The 24,885-nt window shown below is 33.4% G+C and overlaps 2 protein-coding genes across 2 annotated transcripts; one reads left to right on the top strand and one right to left on the bottom strand.

Annotated features, from left to right (window-relative positions):
- Window positions 1–11,025: 11,025 nt before the first annotated feature.
- On the bottom strand, window positions 11,026–15,451 carry LOC109810949 (uncharacterized). Its single transcript, XM_020374564.3, has 6 exons — window positions 15,297–15,451; window positions 14,906–15,011; window positions 14,507–14,551; window positions 14,308–14,416; window positions 12,583–12,871; window positions 11,026–11,516 (listed from the first exon to the last, which is right to left on the bottom strand). Exons 1-6 carry the CDS (start codon window positions 15,342–15,344, stop codon window positions 11,340–11,342), a joined length of 774 nt encoding a protein of 257 aa, XP_020230153.1. The 5' UTR covers window positions 15,345–15,451; the 3' UTR covers window positions 11,026–11,339.
- A 5,147-nt stretch (window positions 15,452–20,598) lies between these two features.
- On the top strand, window positions 20,599–23,020 carry LOC109810919 (Pentatricopeptide repeat (PPR) superfamily protein). Its single transcript, XM_020374526.3, has one exon. The coding sequence runs from the start codon at window positions 20,688–20,690 to the stop codon at window positions 22,848–22,850; it is 2,163 nt and encodes a 720-aa protein (XP_020230115.1). The 5' UTR covers window positions 20,599–20,687; the 3' UTR covers window positions 22,851–23,020.
- Window positions 23,021–24,885: the final 1,865 nt, after the last annotated feature.

The following is a 24,885-nucleotide window of genomic DNA, read 5'->3' as shown; positions in this document are numbered from 1 at the left end:
TCTCGTTACACCTCTTTGTCATCTCTTTACTCAGGAGATATTTTTGACATAAGAATTAATAAAAATTATTATCATATATTTTGACTTAAAAGATAAATATATTTCAAATTCCTAGAAATATAATTATATTTGGTTTTAATCTTTACAAAATATTTTAACATTTTATAATATAATTTATGTATTTAAAATACTTAAAAATTTTAAAATATGAATTGTATGATAAACTACCTCCATTCTCTTGTTAATTAATAAACGACTCCAGTGAAGTATCTATTTTTAATCCTTTGCAGTTTTTTTTTTCTTCTGATAAATACCAAAGAGTGTGAGTTTTTTTTTTTCCCTTCATCTTCCAATCTTAAATACTTTAAAAGCAACAAATAAAAAAACGAACTTTAAAAGCATGATTGTAAATTAGTTATCAATTATTATCATGTCAATAATTAATCTTAGTTAATAAATAAGTTGATAACCTCTAAAAATGCTTTTCTTCTAAGTATTTTTTTCCATCACAAAACTCAAGATCCGAAACCTTGATTAAAAATATCACATGGAGTTTCATTAATTTTTGGTGACTAACGAACATTTTATATATTCAATTATATATATATATATATATATATATATATATATATATATAAAGTTTGTGTTAAATAGAATTTATTTTTGTAATATACTTGATATTTTTGTTAATAAATATATAATTTATATCTATATTCTATCTATAATATAAAATTTCAAATTATTTACACTTTTTTCAAATTTTATAAAACTTCTACTTATAATATTTTTCTTGAATGAAAGTGTTTTTAGATATTTTATTTTAATGAAATAATTTTTAGAAATTCTTTTAATTTCTTATCTGATTTAAATTTTATTTATTATATTTATTTTATGAAAATAAATTTTAATATTTAAAAATAAATTATCAATAATTAAGAATAATCTTGTGTCATGATACAAATTATACATCATAAATTTTAAATATAGTTTACATATTTAAATATAATATTTATTTATGTATGACTTATTATTAATTTTAATTTTATATAGATCACACATCATTGAGCCAGTCTTGGCCTTGGAACACAAGAGGTTGACCTCATGTTCATAGATTTAATTTTTGTCTGTATTAAAATAATGTTTGCCCAACAAAAGTCATATCTTACATAAACAGATTAATTTTTAATTGTCAATTTGGAATATTGCGTGGATCATGTCCATAAAAAAATGAAATACACATTTAGTTTGTAAAGATATTAAAATACTAATGGTACATTTTAGAGTGTGTTTAGATAAAGAATTTAAATATAATAATTCATTTTTTTAAGAATTTCAAATATCTTGAAGTAAAATTTTTGGATGAAGAATTTTCAAAGAATTTAAAATTTAAATATTTATGAAAATTTTTAAAATAGTAGAATTTCAAATTCTCTAAAAAAAAATCAGAATTTAATTTTAATTTAATTTTTTTCTTTCTTTTATATATATATATATATATATATATATATATATATATATATATATATATATATATATATATATATATATATATATATATATTATCTCTTCTATCATTTATATTTTCTTTTCTGTCTATCATAATATATTTTCTCTTTCTCTTCGTAGCTCTCTCCCTTTTCTTTTTTCCTCTTCTAATTTATTTTCTTAATTATTAAATATTCAAAAAATATCAATACTTTTTTTTAATTATTGAATAGCCAAAAAAATTTAATTATTAAATATTATCTAATATTAATTTTTAAAATTATTAAATATTTTAAAATTAACTAATATTTATTTTTATAAAATTTAATATTAAAATCTCACTATATATAGAAATCAATTTTAGTTATATCAAAATTAAGAATTTAAAATTTATAAAAATTACATTGAGTTATCAAAATAAAATATTTTAAAAAAATAAAATCAAATAAAAAATAATTCAAATTCAAAAAAATTTATAATCCTTTACGTTGCTTTTTATCTTTTTGTACAAAAAAAATTATCGCGAACTCTGTCTACGTAGTTATAACAAAAGTTTTGTAGCCTTTAAAGTGGAATATTTCATTTTTAGTTTGAAATTCAGTTATTTTTATTATAAGATTAATTTTATCATATTTATTTCTGCGTTATAGACATATTATTCAAGAAAATTTGACGCTTTCAAAACATTCTATTAAAATCTCGAATAATCCTCTTGAATTTCTCATATTCGTGAGTTTAGGCTCTTTCTTTATGTGAGATGTTTGACTGAGTAAATAATTCTCAGATTTGTAAAGAGAAACAAAATCTCATTTCGATAATGTTCATAATTAAAAAGAAATTAATTTTGAAGTTAGTTCATGAATACACAAAATGTGTTAGTTTTTGTTTCTTCTTGTAGTATAAACTTAAAAAGAAACATAAGTTATATAAAGACATAGAAGGAAGGTGCTTTGATCCTTCCTTGAAAGCGAAAAGAAAGGACATAGAAAGCATATAGCTTCGGTTCGTTTTGTTTTTTTATCGAAACGTGCTGTGGAAGTACAACAACGCGTCATTTTAGTTTATCAGAAAACAAAATTATGTACCTTCACTTTAAAAAGGTTTACTCGCCACGCCAGCCATTGAAATTAAAATTATAAATAAAATAAAAAAACTAAATTGTCTCAATAAGTAACTTAAGGTGTGTTACGAAAAGCTGTAAAAATTAAATTCTTAGTTTTTAATTTTTATAAAATGAGTTATTTTTTATTTTGGTTCTGTAATTTTTTTATTTTTCTAAAATTAAAATTATCATCTTTTAGTCTTTTTGTATGTTGTAATCTTTATTAATTATTTTTTATTTATTATATGATTAAGTGATTATTTCTTGTGATACCCACGAGGCACAACCGTATTTGATATCATGTTTGTTTGTAGTGCATCTAATTTTTTTTATTTATAAATTTTTTAAATAAATATTATTTATCAATTTTAAAATAAAATATTAAGAACTAAAATAGTGACTAAGTTTTATAGAGATAAAAATAAAAGAAAAATATATTTTATAAGGACCAAAATCAAAATTTATTTATTTTTTAAGAAAACAAAATAATTCAATTTTTTAGAGGGATGAAAAAAAACTTTATAGGGAGTGAAATCAAAATACAAATATTTTATAAGTATTAAAAATATATTTAAAACAAAGTAATTTTTTGAGTTCCAGTCATTGTTCTTCATCTTAATCTTCACTAGGGGATAGTAACTGGGATACTTTTTGTCATGATGTGCAGGAAAGGAATGGTATTTTTGAATTTCAAATGGAATAGGGGAAGTGCAACCAATGGATTCAAGCTGGTGAGTATCCAGAAAATCAGGTAACCGGATTACGCGGGTGTAATTTTGAGAATCTTGATGACATGTTAGTAAAGGAGAATATGGATTTGAATTCTGGTGATATGGTAACTGATATGTTGGACGCAAATTCTGACCACATGTTGCGGGATAATAATAAACAGGAGTGCAGCCTTTCTGATGTTGAACTTGGGCCTAATAAGGATGTCAATACGGTTCATCATGTTAGTGACCCATACTTTAGGCCTTGCATTGTGCCTAGCCCAAATAAGTTAGTTGGAGGGAGGCGTGATGATATTGGGTCTGATGAAGTAATCCGATCTCACTTATTGGAGGATGAAGGATTAATTGACCCATCTTATGTGGAGAATGAAATTCGGCGTAAGGATTTGCTGCATGCGTTGCCAGAAACGGATGAAATTGGTTTAGGCAATGACCGTGTTCAGCTTTCATGTGGGGATAATTTGGTGGAGGGTGTTGTTGGGTCAGGCCAAGCTACAAAAACTGCACCTTTGCGGCACAATGTGGTGGAGTGTGGTACCGAGCTGGGCTCCGCATGTAATTGTGAGGCAGCGGCCCACTTTGATGAAGATGTACTAAAGGTAGATTTTGCTGACGGATCCAACCCCAGGTTGTGCAGTAGCGTTGAGGGTGTGGTGCCAAGTAGAGTAGTTTGCATGATGGATAAACAAGTTGGAAATCAAGCAATAAGTGCCAAGGATGTGCCTGAAGAAAATGGTTCTCGTGAGGTGTTTTGTGATGGTCAGTTGCGGGAGGTGCCAATCTCCCTAGCTGATGCGACAAACGGAGATATTGTTTGTAGGCTCGCAAGGAGTATCCAATGATGCTGGGAATCGTAGGAAGAGAGGAAGACCACGGAAAAAACAGAATCAGGTGATTCACGCCGACTTGCATATAGATGATAGCATACAGGAATTAAATGTTGCCTCTGTAGCAGCTCATGTGTGGGAGATTGGGCAAAAATTGGGTTTAAAGGGACTAGTTCCTGATGAAGTCATTGTTAAAGATCTACAAGAGTTGGAAAAGCGTGATCGGGTGGCAGTTGGTAGGGATATTCAGTAGTTTTATTCGGTGAATATGGGTGTGTGGTTGGGTGTTTTGTTGAGTAAATGATTGTGGTGTCGTTAAACATAAGGAGTTTGGGGGGAGATTGAAAAAATTAGAGGTGAGAAAATTGTTATGCAAGGAGAGGGCTGATGTTTTTTTACTTCAAGAAACTAAAAGGGAGGTGATTGATGATAGGTTTTGTAATTCTTTAACTGGTGGTGGAGACTTTGGGTGGGCTTTCAAACCATCTAATGGTATGTCAGGAGGTTTACTTTCAATTTGGAGGAGAGACAAATTTACTGCAAATGATATCTTTTTAGGTGAAAATTTCATTGGCGTGGCTGGAACGTGGAAAGAAAATAATATTCTTTGCTCTATTGTTAATCTTTATGCTCCGTGTGATGTGAATAGAAAAAAGGAATTATGGAGTAGCTTAATACAGCTCAGGTTAAATTGTGGGGGTGATGTTTGGTGTTTTGGTGGCGATTTTAATGCAGTGAGGTCAGGCAGGGAAAGAAAGGGTGTGTTTACTCATTGGAGAGATGATGATATGCAGGCTTTTGATGGTTTTATTCAAGAGGCATTCTTGGTTGATTTACCTCTTCATGGGAGGAAATATACCTGGTATAAATCTGACGGGTCTTGTATGAGCAGATTAGACAGATTCTTGGTGTCAGATGGCTGGCTAGCTGCCTGGTCTAATACGGTTCAGTGGGGACTAGAGATAGCCTGGTCTAATACGGTTCAGTGGGGACTAGAGAGAGGTGTCTTTGATCATTGTGCTGTTTTATTGAAAAATGAGGAGGTGAACTGGGGCCCTAAGCCTTTTAGGGTGCTTGACTGTTGGCGAAATGATGTCAGATACAAGGCTTTTGTCAAAAGCCAGTGGCGGGAGATAGTTGTGTCTGGAAGGGCTGTTTTTGTCTTAAAAGAAAAACTAAAAAATTTGAAAATCAAGTTAAGGACGTGGAATAAGGATACTTTTGGAGATCTTGATCGCAAAATTAGTAAAGCCAGAGATAACTTTAACAAAATGGATCTTAAAAGTGAAGTTTCTAATCTTCAGGAGGAGGATGTTCTTCAGTGGAAGCAGTGGAGGGCATAAATGGTAGCTTATATGTCTTTGAAGGATAATCTTTTGTTACAGAAGTCGCGGTTAACATGGTTGTGAGAAGGGGATGGAAATACAAATTCTTTCATTCTTGTATAAATCGACGGAGGTTTAGGAATGAAATTCGATCATTAGAGGTGGCTAATGAGACGTATTATGAGCCTTCTGCTATTAAAGAGGCGGTCACAGGTTTTTATGAGAAACATTTTGAGGAAAGGTCTAGTAATAGACTTTTTCTTAACGATCCAGCTTTTAAATTTTTGCAGGAGGATGAAGCTGCATCTCTAATTTTGCCTTTTACCGAGGAAGAGGTGAAAAATGCAGTGTGGGATTGTGACGGATCAAAAAGCCCTGGCCCTAATGGTTTCAATTTCAATTTCATTAAGGATTTTTGGGAGACAATCAAATACGATTTCATGGCTTACATTCATGAATTTCATGCATATGGGAAGCTAGTTAAGGGTTCTAACAGTTCTTTTGTGGTCCTTGTGCCTAAAATAGATAACCCCCAAAAAGTGGAAGAATATCGACCTATCTCTCTTATTAGGTGCATGTATAAGGTGTTGGCAAAGTTATTAGCAAATAGATTGAGGACAGTTATTGGATCAGTAATATCTGAGTGCCAATCTGCTTTTGTGAAGGGAAGATTAATTTTTGATGGTGTTGTGGTGGCAAATGAAATTTTAGAGGAAACAAAGAGGAAAAAACAAGCATGTTTATTTTTCAAGGTTAACTTTGAGAAGGCGTATGATTCTGTTAGCTGGGATTTTCTTCTATTTGTGATGGAGCGAATGAGATTCCCTAGTAAATGGAGGAGGTGGATAGCAGAATGTTTATCTACTGCTCGGGTTTCAGTTCTTGTTAATGGTAGTCCCTCTAGTGAATTTGGGGTTGGCAGAGGACTACGACAAGGAGATCCTTTAGCACCTTTTTTATTTTTAATTGTTGCAGAGGGTTTGAATTCTTTGATGACTAAAGCAATTCAAATGCAAGTTTTTAAAGGCTATTCTGCTGGTCGAGATGGTATTCCGATTTCTCTCTTACAATATGCAGATGATACTATTTTTGTGGGAGAGGCCTCTTGGAAAAATGTTTGGGCCATTAAATTTGTTTTACAAATGTTTGAGTTAGTAGCTGGGTTGAAAGTAAATTTTCACAAAAGTAAGCTTTTGGGAGCTAACATTGATTCAGAGATACTGGGCCGAATGGCTACTTTTTTGAATTGCAAAGTTGGTCATTTTCCGTGTTCTTATTTGGGTTTGTTTATTGGGGCCAACCCCAATCGGTTGTCAACTTGGCAAACTGTTATTTCTAAGGTGGAAAAAAAGTTGACTAAGTGGAAAGGCAAACTCTTGTCTTTTGGCGGAAGACTTGTCCTGTTGAAATCTGTTTTAAATTCAATCCCAATCTACTTCCTTTCTTTTTTCAAGGCCCCCACAGGTGTGATCTCTCAGCTTGAATCTTTACTTAAAAATTTCCTTTGGGGTGGGGACGATGAACATAAGAAAATAGCTTGGGTGTCTTGGGATGATGTGTGTAAAGAAAAACATTATGGGGGTTTGGGTGTGAGAGATTTGAGATCTTTTAATTTAGCTTTATTAGGGAAGTGGAGGTGGCATTTGTTAGTAGAGAGAGATTGTTTGTGGGTTAAAGTGATCACTTATATTTATGGGGTAGTGACTTCTTTGAATAGGAGAGGTGGTCGTAAAGGGGTATCTAGATGGTGGTATGACCTGTGGAATATTGAAGAGGGTGCAACAATTACATGTAATTGGTTTTCTAAGGAGTGTGTGAGAGTAGTGGGGAATGGAAGGAACACTTCCTTTTGGAGGGATCCTTGGTGCACTACAAAACCTTTTTGCGAGAGGTATAGTAGGTTATTTTCTATCTCTAACAATAAAGACATGTCTGTGGCGGATATGAAATTATGTAGGGAGGCGGAGAGTGGGTGGAATTGGTGTTGGAGGAGGCAATTATTTCAGTGGGAGCAATCTCAGTTATCACTTTTGATGATGGATCTAACTGTTGTTCAAATAGATGATACAAATGATGATTCTTGGAAGTGGTCAGCTGATCCAAGCGGATTGTATTCAGTCAAGTCAGGCTACTATATAATTGTTAATGCCTCAATTTCTGCAGAAATCCCTCTCCATAAGTTCATATGGTGTAGGCTTGTCCCTTCCAAGGTTTCTTGTTTTGCTTGGAGGGTGATGCTTGACAGAATCCCAACCAAAGTTAATCTTGCAAAGAGGAATTTGTTACTGTCTTCTAATTCTAGTTGTGTGTGGTGTAATCAAGGTCTTGATACCTCCTGCCATATATTTTTCGAATGTTCCTTTGCATACCAGGTTTGGATGTTGTGTTTGGAAGGGTGTGGCCTCTTTGCTGCTCATCATAATAATTTCATATCTCATTTTGAGCAATTCCTAGGCCTTCCGAGTTGTGGTGCTAAAAATCAGTACAAATGGGCGGTGATCTGGTTGGCTTCAATTTGGAGCATTTGGTTGGCGAGAAATGAAGCTATATTTACTAATAAATTCACATCCCCAAATGATCTGGTCGAATTGATAAAACTACGCTCTTGGAAGTGGCTGAAAGCTAAAGATCTTAATTTTTACTATCCGTTCTCTTGTTGGTTAAGGAAACCTGCTGCATGTCTTAATCTTTATTAAGTTAACTGTATATGGGTTGGAGTACCTCTTGTACTCACTTTTAATATATTTCATTTTGCCTAGCAAAAAAAAATTAATATTATAATTAACTATAATTAAATAAAATTTTGTTTCGACAAATTTGCTGAATTTTTTTTAATATATTTAATTTTATTTGCAAATAAAAAATAATTTTTATGTAATGAATCAACTTAAAAAAATCTGCTATAAAATAATCATCGACTTCAAAATTTCAGATTCTAAAAATCAACTTTATATATATATAAAATATATGTGTGTGTCCTAAACAACTGGTTTATTTCACAAACAGATTATTTACTAAAAGAAAGCTTAATAATTAGAAATAAGCTTTTTAAAATTTGAAATTATTATTATTATCATTGTAATTCTATACTATTATTTTATTTTCGTTTGTATATAGTCTTAAATAACTATTTTTGACTTATAACAATTATTTTAAGATACATAAATAATATTTATTTTGAATTTATTTTTAAAAATTAAAATTGATGAAAAAATATAAATCTTAATCATATAAAAATCGTATATATACAAAATTATAGCATATTATTATATAAATATAGAAAAATGAGAGCATAAAATTTGTTTGTCTTTCTTTTCATGAGTTTCAAACAAATATTGTAAAAGACACTTGAATAAGTGAAAATTATTATCATGCTTACATTTAGCTTAATATATATATATATATATATATATATATATATATATATATATATATATATATATATATATATATATTAATAGTCTAATAAGGTAACAATTAATTGTATAAAGATAAGTATTTTTTATTGGACATCAATTAAATAGTTCAATTTATCACAAGTTATTTTTAATAAAAATCCAATACAACATATATCAAATAATTAAATATTATAATAATAACTATTCACCATTATTAATTATTAATGTTAACAAGATATCATATACGCCATTAATATTATTTAACTTTCAATTAAACACATAAGAAAATAATGAATGTTATATGATAATAAGAATTAAAAATAATAATTTCAAATTTTAAGACAATAATAAAAAAATATTTATTAATATTATAATTTTTGTTTATTCATAAACAAAAATTATCATAGTTCTTTCGTTTGTATATCTTTTTGTTGAATGAACTATTAATATAAACATAAAGATTTCACACTAAAAAAATAATTTATACCGATATTTTATATACTGATAATATATATATATAGGGAACATATCAAGTGAGAGAGAATTTATCATGAAAGATGAGAGGGTTAAAATATAACCCTTAGATTAACAAAATATATATATATATATATATATATATATATCAATTTTTTTTATATTGTTATAACAATATATCTTATTGTTTGTATAACTCAATATTTATATTGATAGTTTAATTTCAGTTATATAACTCACGATGAGGATATTGTGATTCTCATTTTTTTAATTGTAATATTTCTTATTAATAATGACGATAAATAAAAAGGTCTTCTACATTACTACTCAATTATACTATATTTCATTTATAATAAATTTGTTGACTCTAATATTCTCATTTTTTTCATTGTAATATTTCTTATTAATAATGACGATAAATAAAAAGGTCTTCTACATTACTACTCAATTATACTATATTTCATTTATAATAAATTTGTTGACTCTAATAATTATACTATGAAATTCACATTGCGGTGCATACACTTTCACTAGTGAAATATGAAAGGAATCAAGAGAAGCATAACAAACCCAAAGAAAATGAGATGCATTATATCCTCTGACATAGGAAATAATGTACTAGTTATGACCGAACACTCCCTCGGCCTCAACTATGATCGAACACCCCCTCAACCCAAACGATGACTAAATACCTCTCAACAATAATTTTTATTCTCAAATAATATTAGAAGGTTTTGTTGTCGTTGTGGAGATTTTATTTTCCCTACAATTATTTATCTCTTCCTTAAAGGAGTTAGAAATCGTAAAATCTTATAATAATTTGCGATCAATTCATTCTATTTTTCCCTTTTTAGAAGATAAATTTATATATTTAAATCATGAGTCAGATATACGAATCTCTACACCCCTACCTCCTTTATCATTGAGCGATCATTTAGGGGCCTTAGCTGGTGATCCGGGCTGTTTCCCTCTCGACAATGAAGCTTATCCCCCATCGTCTCACTGACCGACCTTGACCCCTGTTATTTTGAGGTAATATCTAGTATTGAGAGTTTGCCTCGATTTGGTACCGCTCTCGCGGCCTGCAACGAAACAGTGCTTTACCCCTAGATGTCTAGTCAACTGCTGTGCCTCAACGCATTTCAGGGAGAACCAACTAGCTCTGGGTTTGAGTGACATTTCACCCCTAACCACAACTCATTCGCTGATTCTTCAACATCAGTCGATTCGGACCTCCACTTAGTCTCACCCAAGCTTCATCCTGGTCATGGATAAATCACCCAGGTTCGGGTCCATAAGCAGTAACAATTGCCAATGAATAGGTCGAGTACCCCTCAGGCCAATGAGCAGGCCGAGTACCCCTCAGGCCAATGAACAGGCTGAGTACCTCTCAGGCCAATGAACAGGTTGAACACCCCTTTGACCAATGAATAGGCCGAACACCCCTTCAAGCTAATGAACAGACCGAGCACCCCCTCAGCCAATGGACATGCCGAATACCCCTTCGGCCAATGGACATGCTGAATACCCCAATATGCTGAATACCCCATCGGCCGATGAACATACCGAATGAGTATTCGACTATAACGAATATCCATGAGGTAAAGTAAAACAAGTATTAATTACATTAAACACATCCACGTCAGCTATAATCAGTGTGCAAAACCTTGTGCATCAGCCCAATAATCCAAAAAACCCACCAGGCCCAAGAACATCACTATAAATATGGTATTGATGGGACTGATGAGACAAATATGATTATTTAATACAATAGCCTTTATTACTCTACAACAAATACTCACTTGAGTGTCAGAGTACTTTTGCAGTTAACATACTAGTAACACTGTTCCTTCCTGCAATATTGTTTGAAGGGCAGTGATCAGAACGTGTCATAAAATCGAAAACACAAAATTTGCATAATCCAATCCTAAACCTCAACTTGTGCAAATGTTAAGTGACAATCAAACAACTCCTGCTACAGGGTCGGAGTTTGAAAGCTACTCGTCATTACGCATCCGACGCCTGCGGTGAGATCTTCTCTGAACTAGATTATGTATCCCTGATTCTGATGGTTTATTTGGGGAATTAGAATGATCATTCACTTCCACTGGAGCAGCATAACCAAAAAGAAAATCAAGTGGGTCTACCTCCAATTTAGTAACAGAAGCCGCGTCCTGGTAAGAAAAGTATGAGAACATTATATTAGGCATGATCATGTTATAGACAAATCAAGAGAACCATTCATTGAAAAATTATCAAAATATATGCCCTTCGAATAAATAATATTACTACTGCAAACAGAGTCGGTTTGCCCAATATTTTTTGGTCAAAGATTATGGATGCCCTTTTACATTAAACAATCCTATTTGAATCAAAAACATTTCCAGCACGTTGACATTAACTCTTTCAGGAGATATTTTTTTTCCATACATCATGAGGCTCGTTGAATATTGAAACCTTGCTTAAAGGGAAAGTATTTATTTATTTATATATATATATATATATATATATATATATATATATATATATATATATATATATATATTATATCTCGAAGAATGATTTCTTTTGATATATAAATCATCAAAATGGGTTTTACATCTCTAAAAAAAGTTTTTTTCCATACACGCAACCAAATAATCAAAATCCTCTCGACATGCTTAAAGAACTCAATTACCTACCAACTATGTTGGACCCTTTTAGTAAGGAAATAAAGTATGCACTAAAATCAACTACCCATGAGTTCAGTTTGCCCAATATAAGATTCTAATATTCTAATTGCTTAATTTGGTAGGTCGGAAATCAACTGAATTTTTAATTGATTGAATTCATTAATACTAGAGGCACTATTTCATAAAAATACATGAACATGGGATCCACAATTTTTAAGAACATGCTGTTTGAAGAGTGCTTATACAAGCACTTACTGTTTGAGGAGTCTTTAATAAGCACTAACTCCAATGACAAAATCTTATTAAGCACTGGAGCTTAATAAGCAAATGTAAAATAAGGACCTCCATTGGAGGTGCCCTAAGTAACTTTCTCAGCATGCACAATTGAAGTTTAATTGCCCCATCCCCAAGACATTTATTCAAGATGGCCAAAGCAAAAAATGACCCCTGGTGTCCCCCTGAACAGTCCAAGCCGTTCTGTTCCTAAATTAATAAGTTGATTTAGTTTGTCAAAAGCAGCTATTTCATTTAATTAAAATAAAGAACAGGGAAGTTTAAGAAAACTTACAAAAGTACACTTGGTTTTAAGATTTATTCTTTTGGTGCCAGTGACATTTTCAGACCTGCCTTTGGATTTATCATTGGAATCAATTTGAGAGTGGTCTTGGGAGTTCTCATAAGATTCATGATCATGTAACCAATGATGATCATGGACTGCATTATCGCTAAAGAAATTCCGGTATCTCCATCTTAATTTGGGACTATTAGACGTTGAATCATCAAAAACCCTCTCTAGGTATAAATGCTTAGACATAAGCCACATTTGTGAAGAATCATTCTGGTATTTTGTCACCATTCTGTCATTTAACAACAATCAAAATATGTAAAAGAAATAAATTCAACTGTATAAAAATAAGGCTAAAATAGACGTCCACAGGAGATGAAGATCCTTTTTCTTCCCTTATCGCCCCCACTTTTCTTACCAGGCTAGGAATGTAGTCAGTGATAAAGCAATCTGGAGAGATACAAAATTTAAAGGGGACACGGACAGTTCTAGGTGCAAAGATGATAATCACAATTTGAGGCAAAGTAATCACTTATTGAGAGGTATAAAATATTAACTGGTTACAACAACAGATTTGTTAAAACAGGTCTCAACTCCCATATTTTATAATTAACCGACAACAAATTCAGGATTACTTGTATGCATCTGTCAATTTAGTTAAAAGTGCTTATGTGGATCCTGGCTTTTGCTTTTGTAGCCCCACTTACGCTCCTGCTCTTTGTATAGGTTTAATTAATACAAGTTACACTTTGCACTGCCATTTTATAGTACGTTTTTCAGTTTAATATGTTTATTTACATTGAAGAAGGAAAAAAAAAATAATAATAATTTATTTTTTTATCAAGTGATACCAGAGGCCAAAGCTATTTCTGTCAAATGCCAGAAGGCACAAAACTAATAGAAGAAAAGGGTGGCAAAGGTCTTCAACAAGACAAAAACTAGAATGCTTAAGAAAAGTGGAAAACTTAAATGTGGAAATGTGGAAAAATCTTTATATTATTTGGAACAACTTCAACTGTTGTCAAATTCTTATTCTTAAATATAAAAAAACTGACAACTAGACCACCTCAAGATATCAGTTAAATCCAATAGCAATTTTGTTTGGACTGATAACGGTAGCATCTTCAACTAATATGTGGATTGATGGGAGAACGGGAGATTTTTCAGTTAGAATGAATAAAACAATCACCCCATTTTCAACTTACCATAAATATTCCTCTAATAAGAAATAATAACTCTTTCCTTGCATCTAATAACTCTTCATTATCATTCCTATCAAAGCAACCTAAACTTTCTTTGATCGTATTTGAAACAGGCAGCCAGTGTCAATAGAGGATCCCTGTCATTAATATGATTCTTATTTTATGATCTATATAACATGTGCATTCAATTTATATAATTAGATTGCCTAAATATAGAAATTAGAATAATTGTGCCATTAGTGTCATTTATGGCTGTAAGTGTCTACATAATATTTAAACATGACATTACGATCAATGAGAGGCAGCAAAACAGAAATGACAGCCAGTACCCCTCCATTTTAATAAGTTACTTTATACTTCTATTCAGAAAGAAGAAGTGACACTAATGGCATTGATCTTGTCACACAAAAGAAGCATTTGTCTGAAAGCCTACTCAAGAATACTAGAGAATAAGATAGTACTTGGAACTTATTGCACAAACCAAAAATGTTTACCAAACGTGAGCAACTGAGAGGAGAAAACCTACATATTCGCTAACTCCTTTTGTAACATACTGCCATCCATTGCAAGAATCTGTTCTGCACAAGAATCGGAAGATCTAGAAGATAACCTCAGTGCATAATAATAACCAGCTCCTTCAAAAGGATAAGACAACAAACAAGGGTAAGGGTGGAAGGCCCTAGTAGAACTGTAGAAATAAAGATACAACAGGTGGTTTCTCTTACCTACCGAAAGGCTGAGTCGAAATAATTTACTGAGTTTAAAAGTTGCTGCAAAAAGGTATAATGGTTATCATCATACAAACCAAGAAGTCAGCAATAATGATAATCTGCTTTAACTGTGGTCGAATAAATAAAATATGCATAAAGCTTTCTATGAAGCTCTGGAATAAGAAGTATGACAATGGCCCCAACAAGATGTTAAGGCAATACAAGAAAGAAAAACTTTTCTTTCATAGCTTAGTCAACCTTATGTGACCAGCGCTTGGACTAGTCACCAGTTAGATTACTTTTAATACGATAAAGATAAATGTTCCAAAGCAAGAAATTTCACTTATTGAAATAATATCCATTGGAACATCGTACATAAGCACCACAATCATTAAGGATACCGAAATGACAAACCTGACCATACAGCAGTAAAGCCAGCAAGTGCACCAGATAAGAAATCACTGGCAATTTTAGTTGTGCAAGATTCATAAATCTCTTCCTCCTGAAGCGTGAATTTATTCTAGAAAAGAAAAAGACAGATATTTCACAATGTGTACACAAAAGCCTTTTCAAAGAATTTGAAAGCACAAAATCATGTTCTTCCATGATTATCACCAAATAAGAGAAGCTAATGTGAAAGTATTTATCTCCAAATTTAAAACGTTTGAAATTGAGAGTAGAAACAACCTCTGGGAGTCAAAAGAAAGCAGTATTAGAATACCCATTGATAGTAATTCTTTAAAAATGAGTATAAGCAGAAAGAATGAGATATTGAGAACCCTAGCAGTAGCGAAGAAAAAGGTACCCTCTTGGACTTGAGAACTTCATGAAGATCTAGCACAGATACACCCATTGATAGTATTTCTTCCACCTTCTTAAGATCCGTTTCTTCTTCCCTCTCTTTATTCAATCATCATCAATTTACTCATTTTTTTCATGATTAATTTATAGGAGAAAATTTCACCGACCATGTTTTCATCTTCACGTTTTTTTTAACTGAATTATATTTATTTTTAAATTTTAATTTAATTTAACTATTTTTAAATGATTCAATTAATTTTTTTTTTTTAAGTATTCAATGTTGTCATCAAATCAATTTTTTTAAAATATAATAATAAATAATTTATATTTTTATATAAAAATACGTTTAACAAATGAGAATTTTAATATATATATATATACATATATATATTAAAATTTAATTTTAGAGCTAAATTTTTTTAAGAAAAAACCCTCAAGAATCCTATTAAATCAAACATAATTATTATAAAAAAAATTATGAAAATTATCTTATTAATGTAAAATACTATTGATTTTCTTAATGATTAGTTTTTGTTGAAAAATTTTATGATTATTTTTTTAATAATATTTTTTCTCTTAATTATAATTTTTTATTTATAAGATTGAATGAATTCGAAGTCTAACTTAAGAGAATTGAGATAAATCTCATTCAAATAAAAAATTGATTTTTATAATTTATTACCTTTATCTTTGTGTATAAATTTTTTTCCTTGAGAAAATTAATTGTGTAACGACCCGCCGTGGTCGTCACATTACGGAACAACACAACACACTACTGAAATATATATACTAAAATAGTATAATAAAATAATTACAACACAAGTTGTAAATCAAGCAACCAATAATGATTAGCTATATACAACATAATATGCTACTATAAGGTAGTCAACAAAAAAAAAATCCAACTTCAGGCACTTCTTGTGGCCTCTAGTAGCTATCTCCCAGCCTATCCCTGCCCTGCTCTCATACATCGTATGATCATCGCAGTCCAAATCACATGAAAACATGCAAGGGTAAGCTAGAGACAATAAACAACTTATAATAATTAAAAATGCAACACATCAACTATATAATTATCTTCACATCCAACATAGAAGACAACAATACATATACTATACATCTTAACATCATTTCAACTTGATTTAACATATCACCACAGTATCAACACTTCAACGCAACTACTGTACAAACCATTGGAATAGTTACCATACATCACAACAACCAACACATGTATTACACATCTCTCAACAACACATGTTTAAAAGCAACTTACATCATAACAACACTATCATCATTATCTTACTTGCTCAACATACAACACACAACATCTAAACAACACATATATATGAAAATAACTCACAACACTAGCAACTTAACATCACTATCATCATCAAATAGTTCAACACACAACACATAGACAACATACATCTCAATAGCACCTTCACAACACGTCAACACATATAACTCATATCATCCCAATATAAAGTCATCAACACATACAACTTATATCATCACAGTATCAACTCATCAACACATTCAACTTATATCATCACAATATCAACTCATTAACACATTCAACTTATATCATCACAATATCAACTCATCAACACATTCAACTTATATCATCACAGTATCAACTCATCAACACATTCAAATTATATCATCACAGTATCAACTCATCAACACATTCAACTTATATCATCACAATATCAACTCATCAACACATTCAACTTATATCATCACAATATCAACTTATCAACACATTCAACTTATATCATTACAATATCAACTCATCAACAACTTATGCGTCGTCACGCATTTCAACTTGGAGATTTCCTACAACATGGATGAGCAGCTTAAGTGGCTAGGTCCTACCGAACTGACAACACATAACCTTTTTGCGCTTGCTAGGTAAACAACAAATTTGGATATCAATCCACAACACGATAACGATTTCTCAGACTTTACCACTTAAACAAGGAAGTATAGTATTATGTCAGGATAGAATAGCTGGGTTTAGACCTACCACGACATTAGCTAGCTCAACTAAGCTACCTATGGGATTAGCCTACCGACTATCCTCCAAATACTACAACCCTCCGATACTCGGTTAGGAACTAAGTTCCCGACTTCGTACTTTACTCGGATTGGCCGCTTGTAATCGGTATAGCTCGACTTGACCCTTATAACATAATCGCTTTATACATGTGTGCCTCGACCTTGCCCACACACGGGATCAACTAAGTCCTAGAGGAGAACAACACAACCTCCATTCCAAGGGACAACTTCCCAAGGAGGGTTTTCAACAAATTGGGCTCTCTAAGCACCACAGCTTTCTCGATCCACACAATGGGATGAGCAACTTCGAAAACATCTCCCCTAGTCCTAGTGATCAACAACTCATCATTATAGCTCAACTCAACAACTTAAACAACACACAACTTTTCAACTCATCATCTCAATCAACTTTCAACTTGAACAACACAATCAACTCACAACTTTAACAACACAGTTTTTCAGCACAACAACTCATCTACACTGTTTAACAACACATCTTAACAACTCAACAACTCATTTCCTTTTTAAGCAACACAATTATCATCTCATCAGCTCAATGATCAACTCATTTCAACTTTAAACAACACAGTCAGCTCAACATCTTAATAACTCAATTCACAATTTACAACTCAACCATCACAAATTAATATCTTTTCAACACATAGTACAACATACAACTCTCATTTAACAACTTAGCAACACAATCTACTAATAACTTTTGTATCGTCTTAATACATCTACACACTTCACATCATGCTTCTCACAACTCACAACGTTATCATCATGTACTTCACAACTCTCAACTATATCATCTCATCATATTTCACAAAATATAATTAGTCAACACATAACATAAAACAACTTTAATCACTTAATTTCAACATGCTTCAACAATATCATCTGTTCAACATATAATAGATCAACACACAACTTGTAAACAACTTCACAACATACAACATATTCAACACATAATACAACTCGCCCATCATGTTTACAACTCATCTATCATGCCAACTTACACAACATATACATCATGACTTAACCTGCGCACCCAAAACAACCTTCAACTTATCCAAATCCACTAGTACACAATACACATTTTACGTCGGTAAGCGAGAGACGTAAATTTACGTCGAGGCGCAAAAACCGATGTAAATTTATGTCGGACATGACAACGTCTGACGTAAAAAAGTCATAAAAATAAAATAAAATAAAGAAAAATGAATGCAAGCAGAATGGTCCGTTCTGCTTGGAGAACGGCCCGTTCTGCTTGATAGACCCAGCTTCAAATCCGGACTTGGTCACTTCCTTCTGCAGCTTCAAAAACTCGAAATGCAGCACAAACATTATTACAAAAAAAACATCCCAGAAAACACAAACTTGAAAGAAGATGCTACCTCATAGAAAAACAAGATAGTAGGATCCCCTAACCTCGAATATGTAAACTTCGTGGTTCCAAGCTGAACGAGAAGCACGGGGGAAGAAATCTAAGTTGTTGAAGAGGAAGAAGGAAAAACTTGAAATGAATCCCTGAAAAGCAACTCTAAAGGAGAAGAGGAAGGCCCTACCACTTCAGCCTTTGCGCGCGGGAGGTGAATTTTTGAAATCTATAGCTACTGCACGCACATGCACTTTCTTTTAATGGGTTATTTACATCGGCCCTAATTGGGTCCGACGTAAATTTTAATATCTACGTCGGACACAATACGTAGTCGACGTAGATGTTAAAATTTACGTCGGACCCAGTTAGGACCGACGTAAATAATCTACCAAAATTACGGTACATGCCACCGTGTTTTTATAACGTCGGTGGTGCCGTTTTTCGACGTCATTTAGGTGACGTAAAAGCCTCTTTTTGCACTAGTGATCACTCATTGTAAAAATGGCAACCTTCACATAAATTAGCATATCGGGAGTTATACTACTCCTTTCATGCTCATACTTATCTCATATGAAATATAAGAAGATTTCCTACAACTCTTATGAAGACATCAATTCATAACTCCATCATCTACTTTGTCAAAACTTACAAAAACTGCAGTAGTTATAACTAATACTGACACTTGACCCCTGTTCACTAAAACATCCAAATTTGGAGTTCTAGAACTCTTTTTCGAGTCATTCTAGCGCCATTGGAAAGCTAAGATCCAAGGCTACAACTTTCATGAAGACCACAAAGTCAATTTCTAAAAGCACAAAAGCGCTCAGTGCCTTCAAAGCGCTCAGCGCTTTGCCTCCATGAATTCTCCCCTGGCTTGCGGCCTTGAAAGGGCTCAGCCCTTTTAAAGAGCTCAGCCGTTTCCCAAGGAGCCCAGTCGTTTCCAACGGCTCAGCCCTTTACCTCTAGAGAGTGCTTTCTTGCACACTGCCCTCAAAGGGCTCAGCCCTTTAAAAGGGCTCAGTCGCTTATGACAGAAACCACTTGTTCTTCAGCATTGTCACTCAAAACCTGACATGCAAATGCACCAAATTCATCTACAAACACCAATTCAAAAAGATCCAGCATAAGAAATCATAAATTTTCAGCACACAACACAACATGCAACTCAACAACCATCAAAAACACCACATGCAAACCCCTTAGCTTCCCTTACCTCGGAGAAGAAGAATCCGAGTTTCGGGGAAGAGAAAGAAGAAGAAAAATAATATTAGTACCTCCAGCAAGCAATCCACACCTTTACTTAGCACCTTCCACACGACTCCGAGTTTCTCCCAAACTTCAAGCTTTTTAGCACCAAAACCTAGCTTCTCCTCAGTTCAATCTTCAGAAAACAAGAAGGAGAGGAGAAAAGGATTCAGTTTCAACCAAGAAAGAAGAAATGAAGAGTAAAGGAGGAACAAATTTGGGGCTTTCGAATTGTTCATGTAATATCATTTTCTAATTTTTAGATGTATTCATTATTATTTTTTTAAAATATTTTTAATTAATTATTCTTTCTTCAACCATTAATTACTTAGATGAAGCAATTAAGTAGAGAGATAATTAATTTTAAAAATAAAATTTGTTTATGTAGGAAAAAATGGTAGAAAGTAAATGACCATCTATAATTTTAAAAACTAAAGTTATAGTACTTTTATAAAAATAATGCACATTATTGATAAATTTAATGTGACTAATTAAATTAATCAATACTTCTGATTCTTTTTATTTGTCTTTTAATGTTACATATAGAATTAAATTATGAGTTATTTGATTTAAAAATAAAAAATAAAAAAAGTTTATCCATACTAAAGGTTTCTGGAAGTCCTAGTTGAGTTCCATGTTACGTTCCGACCATCACTCCCGAAGAAAACAGAGATAATTCAAATTGTTGAAACGATTTGCTGAGTCTGCGCCATGGCCATGGCCATGGCCATGAGCATGAGGTTGGTTCCCAGTGAGAAGGGTTTGGTGTCATCATGCAAATCGCTTAGGCATGTGAAGCAAGTCCACGCTCAAATCCTCCGTTCCAATGTGGAGAATTCAAAAACCCTTCTTTTGGAACTCGTTCTTTGTTGCTGCACCCTCCCTTCTCCTTCTCCTTCAGCATTGGACTACGCTCTCTCCCTCTTCTCCCACATTCCAAACCCTCACACCCATTTCTCCACCCAACTCCTCCGTCACTTCTCTCGCGGTCCCACTCCCCACAACGCCCTCTTCCTCTATCGCCACCTCAGAATAAACGCCTACCCTCTCCACAAGTTCACTTTCCCCCCACTGTTGAAGGCTGTCACCAAACTTTCCAACTTGAATATGGGCTTGGAGATTCACGGCCTCGCTTTCAAGTTGGGTTTTCATTCCGACCCGTTTATTCAATCCTCCTTGATTTCAATGTATGCTGCATGTGGACGCATTGTTGATGCCCGTTTGGTGTTTGATAAAATGTCGCACCGGGATGTCGTTACCTGGAATATTATGATTGATGGGTATTCCCAGAGTGGTCTTTATGACCATGTTTTAAAGCTTTATGAAGAAATGAAGACTTCTGGGACGGAGCCTGATGCTATTGTCCTTTGTACCGTGCTTTCTGCTTGTGGGCATGCTGGAAATCTAAGCTATGGCAAAGCAATTCATGAGTTCATCAAGGATAATGGGCTTTATGTTGATTATCATTTACAGACTGCTCTTGTTAACATGTATGCGAATTGTGGTGCTATGGATTTGGCTAGGGAAGTCTACGATCAGCTTCCGGGGAAACATTTGATTGTTTCTACTGCCATGCTTTCTGGGTATGCGAAACTTGGAATGGTTCAAGATGCACGCTTTGTATTTGATCAGATGGTTGAGAAGGACTTGGTGTGTTGGAGTGCTATGATATCTGGTTATGCTGAAAGTGATGAGCCTGATGAGGCCATTCGGTTGTTCAATGAAATGCAACGGCAGGGAATAGTGCCTGATCAGATCACGATGCTGAGTGTCATTTCTGCTTGTGCTCATGTTGGTGCACTTGTTCAAGCGAAATGGATTCATATGTATGTTGATAAAAATGGGTTTGGGAGAGCTCTATCTGTCAACAATGCCTTGATTGATATGTATGCCAAATGTGGGAACTTGGCCAGAGCGAGAGAGGTATTTGAGAATATGCCTAGAAAAAATGTGATATCTTGGTCCAGTATGATCAATGCCTTTGCCATGCATGGGGATGCTGATAGTGCCATTGATCTCTTCCACAGGATGAAAGAACAAAATATTGAGCCCAATGGGGTTACGTTTATAGGTGTCCTTTATGCTTGCAGTCATGCAGGTTTGGTTGAGGAGGGCCAGAATTTCTTTTCCTCCATGATCAATGAGCATGGCATTTCTCCCCAACGTGAGCACTATGGCTGCATGGTGGACCTTTATTGCAGAGCCAATCTCTTGAGAAAAGCTTTGGAGCTTGTTGAGACGATGCCTTTCCCGCCAAATGTAATCATTTGGGGATCCCTTATGTCTGCTTGTCAAAATCACGGTGAGGTTGAGTTAGGGGAATTTGCTGCCAAACAGCTTCTCGAGTTAGAGCCTGATCATGATGGAGCCCTTGTGGTCTTGTCAAACATTTATGCTAAAGAAAGAAGATGGGATGAGGTTGGGTTGGTTAGGAAATTAATGAGACATAAAGGTATCTCAAAGGAGAAGGCATTTAGTAGGATTGAAATGAACAATGAGGTGCACGTGTTTATGATGGCAGATAGATATCATAAACAATCAGATGAAATATATAAAAAGTTGGATGTGGTAGTCAGTCAACTAAAGCTGGTTGGCTACACACCCAGTACTTCAGGCATTTTGGTTGATTTAGAGGAGGAAGAGAAAAAAGAAATAGTTCTCTGGCATAGTGAAAAATTAGCACTGTGCTATGGGCTAATTAGTGAGAGAAAAGAAGCATGCATTCGTATAGTTAAAAATCTGAGAGTATGTGAGGACTGCCATTCTTTTATGAAATTGGTCTCGAAGGCTTACCAAATAGAGATTGTTATGAGGGATAGGACTAGGTTTCACCATTTTAATGGTGGAATTTGTTCTTGTAGAGACTATTGGTAAATTATTTCTATTAGTAATTGAATACACTGGCACAAGCTCATTTCTGGGCTTGCTCTATAGATGTTACGGCATGTACTTGAGCTTGGCCAAGGTTCACTACTATAAAGTTGATCATTATTTATAGTTTTGTTGAAAATTACCATAGATTCATTTGGATGTTGATAGTGTCATTCGTTGAAAATTTGACCTCGTTATTTTACAAATGCCATGTCCATCTTGAGCAATGTCACGATGCATAAGATGAAATAATGATGAATAAAATAGTCAAATGAGGTTGGCTAAATTAATATTTCAGACCCTGTCGATACTAGTGGCTGAACAATAACTCCATGGTGAATATATGAAAATGGTTGAGGCGGTGATGGATGTTAATGTGAGGAGAGGAGAGGGTGTGGTGGCGTGGTGTTATACTGTTATGTTACGCAGCCACCGACAGAGTGTCTTTTCTCTTTCGCTGAGCCTCTGTTTCCTTTTGCATGCAATGCAATGAGGCATAGCATGGTTGATGGTTCTGCTATTGCCGATGATTCTTCCTGGTTCCTACCTCTACAGTCTACAGACACACATAAATACGCATACAATCCTCTCTCTTTTGCTCCATCATCTTGGCTGGCATGTTATTCTTCTTCTTCCTCCTCCTGTGGGTTTATAAGGAGGCAGTGACGATGTTTTATGCAATTGGAGCAGACATCGAGTGTGGAAGAGTGGTGTGATGGCGAGGTGACTCTGTGATGTGGTCGCAGCCACACTCTCTTTCCCACTCTCTTGCCAGACAATACCTCTATCTGAGCCTCCTCCTTCAAACCCCCCTTTCTATTTTCGATTTCCCCTAATTTCACCTATAATTCCCATTCTTCTATTCCATAATTTTCTGCCTTTTCTTTCTAATATGCTATTTTGGTTTGTTTGTGAACTGGGACTGGGAAGCTGAGATAGATTCATTATGGTCACAGTGCATTTGGTTTATTTGTAAGTTGGTGGTTCTCAATCAAGTCATAAAAATGCAGAGAAAAAAAAAGGCTCTTGAGGAATGAACCATATTCTCCTTTTTTTTTTCTGCCTAAAGTACCTACTACAAAGTTCTTTGGTTAATTATTTTGTTTGATTGTGTATAACTTTGTTTTTGGTCACCTCATGTGTCTCGGCTGCTACAACCAGATTCCAGTTGATTTGGGATTATTGTTGTGGATACTTCTTGTATGTGTTATCATGCTTGGTCTCCTCCCTCATCTCATGGAATACACCAACTCAATTACCTTGCAAATTCACCAATTCAGAAGAATCAGAGTGTAAAATCTCCCATCAGGAGGACAACTTTATGTGGCATACTGGCATTAGTTAGAACTTGGAATTATTTGTATTTCTTATCAATCGATTCTCCATTCTTCCCTTATACTGTCATGGTCGATATGTGCAAATTGTATGTTCCACAACTCGACTTTTATATTGTGTATGTTTGAAACATTTTAGTGTTTCCCAATGCTAGATCCATGTAACAAGGCTTCCACGTTTTTTAACCAATTAATTGGTTTCTCACGTTTTTGAAGTTTTTCCAAATACATAAATTGTCTAGTACAATAGGATTAAAACAAATTCTTTTTGGTTATAACTGCACCCAAATGTTAAATGTTTATTAATATTTCTATCCGCTTGATTTTATGATCGTAAATAAACCTTATACTCCTTGTCATCTATTTTAAGAATTGATAAAATTACACATTAGTGAACGCATTATGATTATCGACAAGAATTAAATATGAACAAGTCACGCATGACATCTAAGAATGAATTTTGTGTAGTGATTTTATAATTGCATGGGATCTTATCCTTCTGAAAATATTAATTATATTAGCAATATGTATTTTTCTTTTAAAACTGGAACTTCAAAGAATAAATAGTAAAATCATGACATTTTATATAATCATTTTTTTTATCATTCTCGATGACATCTACATATACAAAATTTGTTTAAAGTGTCATATATGTCTTTAAGCAAGTCTTATTAAGTTGTTAAATAAAAAGTTGAGAAATGATA

This window comes from Cajanus cajan, chromosome 11 (genome assembly GCF_000230855.2).
Source record: "Cajanus cajan strain Asha chromosome 11, NIPB_CcT2T_4, whole genome shotgun sequence".
Taxonomy (NCBI): domain Eukaryota; kingdom Viridiplantae; phylum Streptophyta; class Magnoliopsida; order Fabales; family Fabaceae; genus Cajanus; species Cajanus cajan.
This window is presented reverse-complemented; position numbering and strand designations above follow the sequence as displayed.

What these genes read in the sequence shown, in the direction of transcription:
- LOC109810949 (XM_020374564.3), bottom strand. Translation starts at nt 15,344, where the DNA reads ATGGGTGTATCTGTGCTAGATCTTCATGAAGTTCTCAAGTCCAAGAGG. An exon ending in TCGACTCAGCCTTTCGGTAG is followed by an intron (nt 14,417 to 14,506) that starts GTAAGAGAAACC and finishes ATCCTTTTGAAG; the next exon opens with GAGCTGGTTATTATTATGCA. An exon ending in CAAAAGGAGTTAGCGAATAT is followed by an intron (nt 12,872 to 14,307) that starts GTAGGTTTTCTC and finishes GTTAAATGACAG; the next exon opens with AATGGTGACAAAATACCAGA.
- LOC109810919 (XM_020374526.3), top strand. Translation starts at nt 20,688, where the DNA reads ATGGCCATGGCCATGGCCATGAGCATGAGGTTGGTTCCCAGTGAGAAG.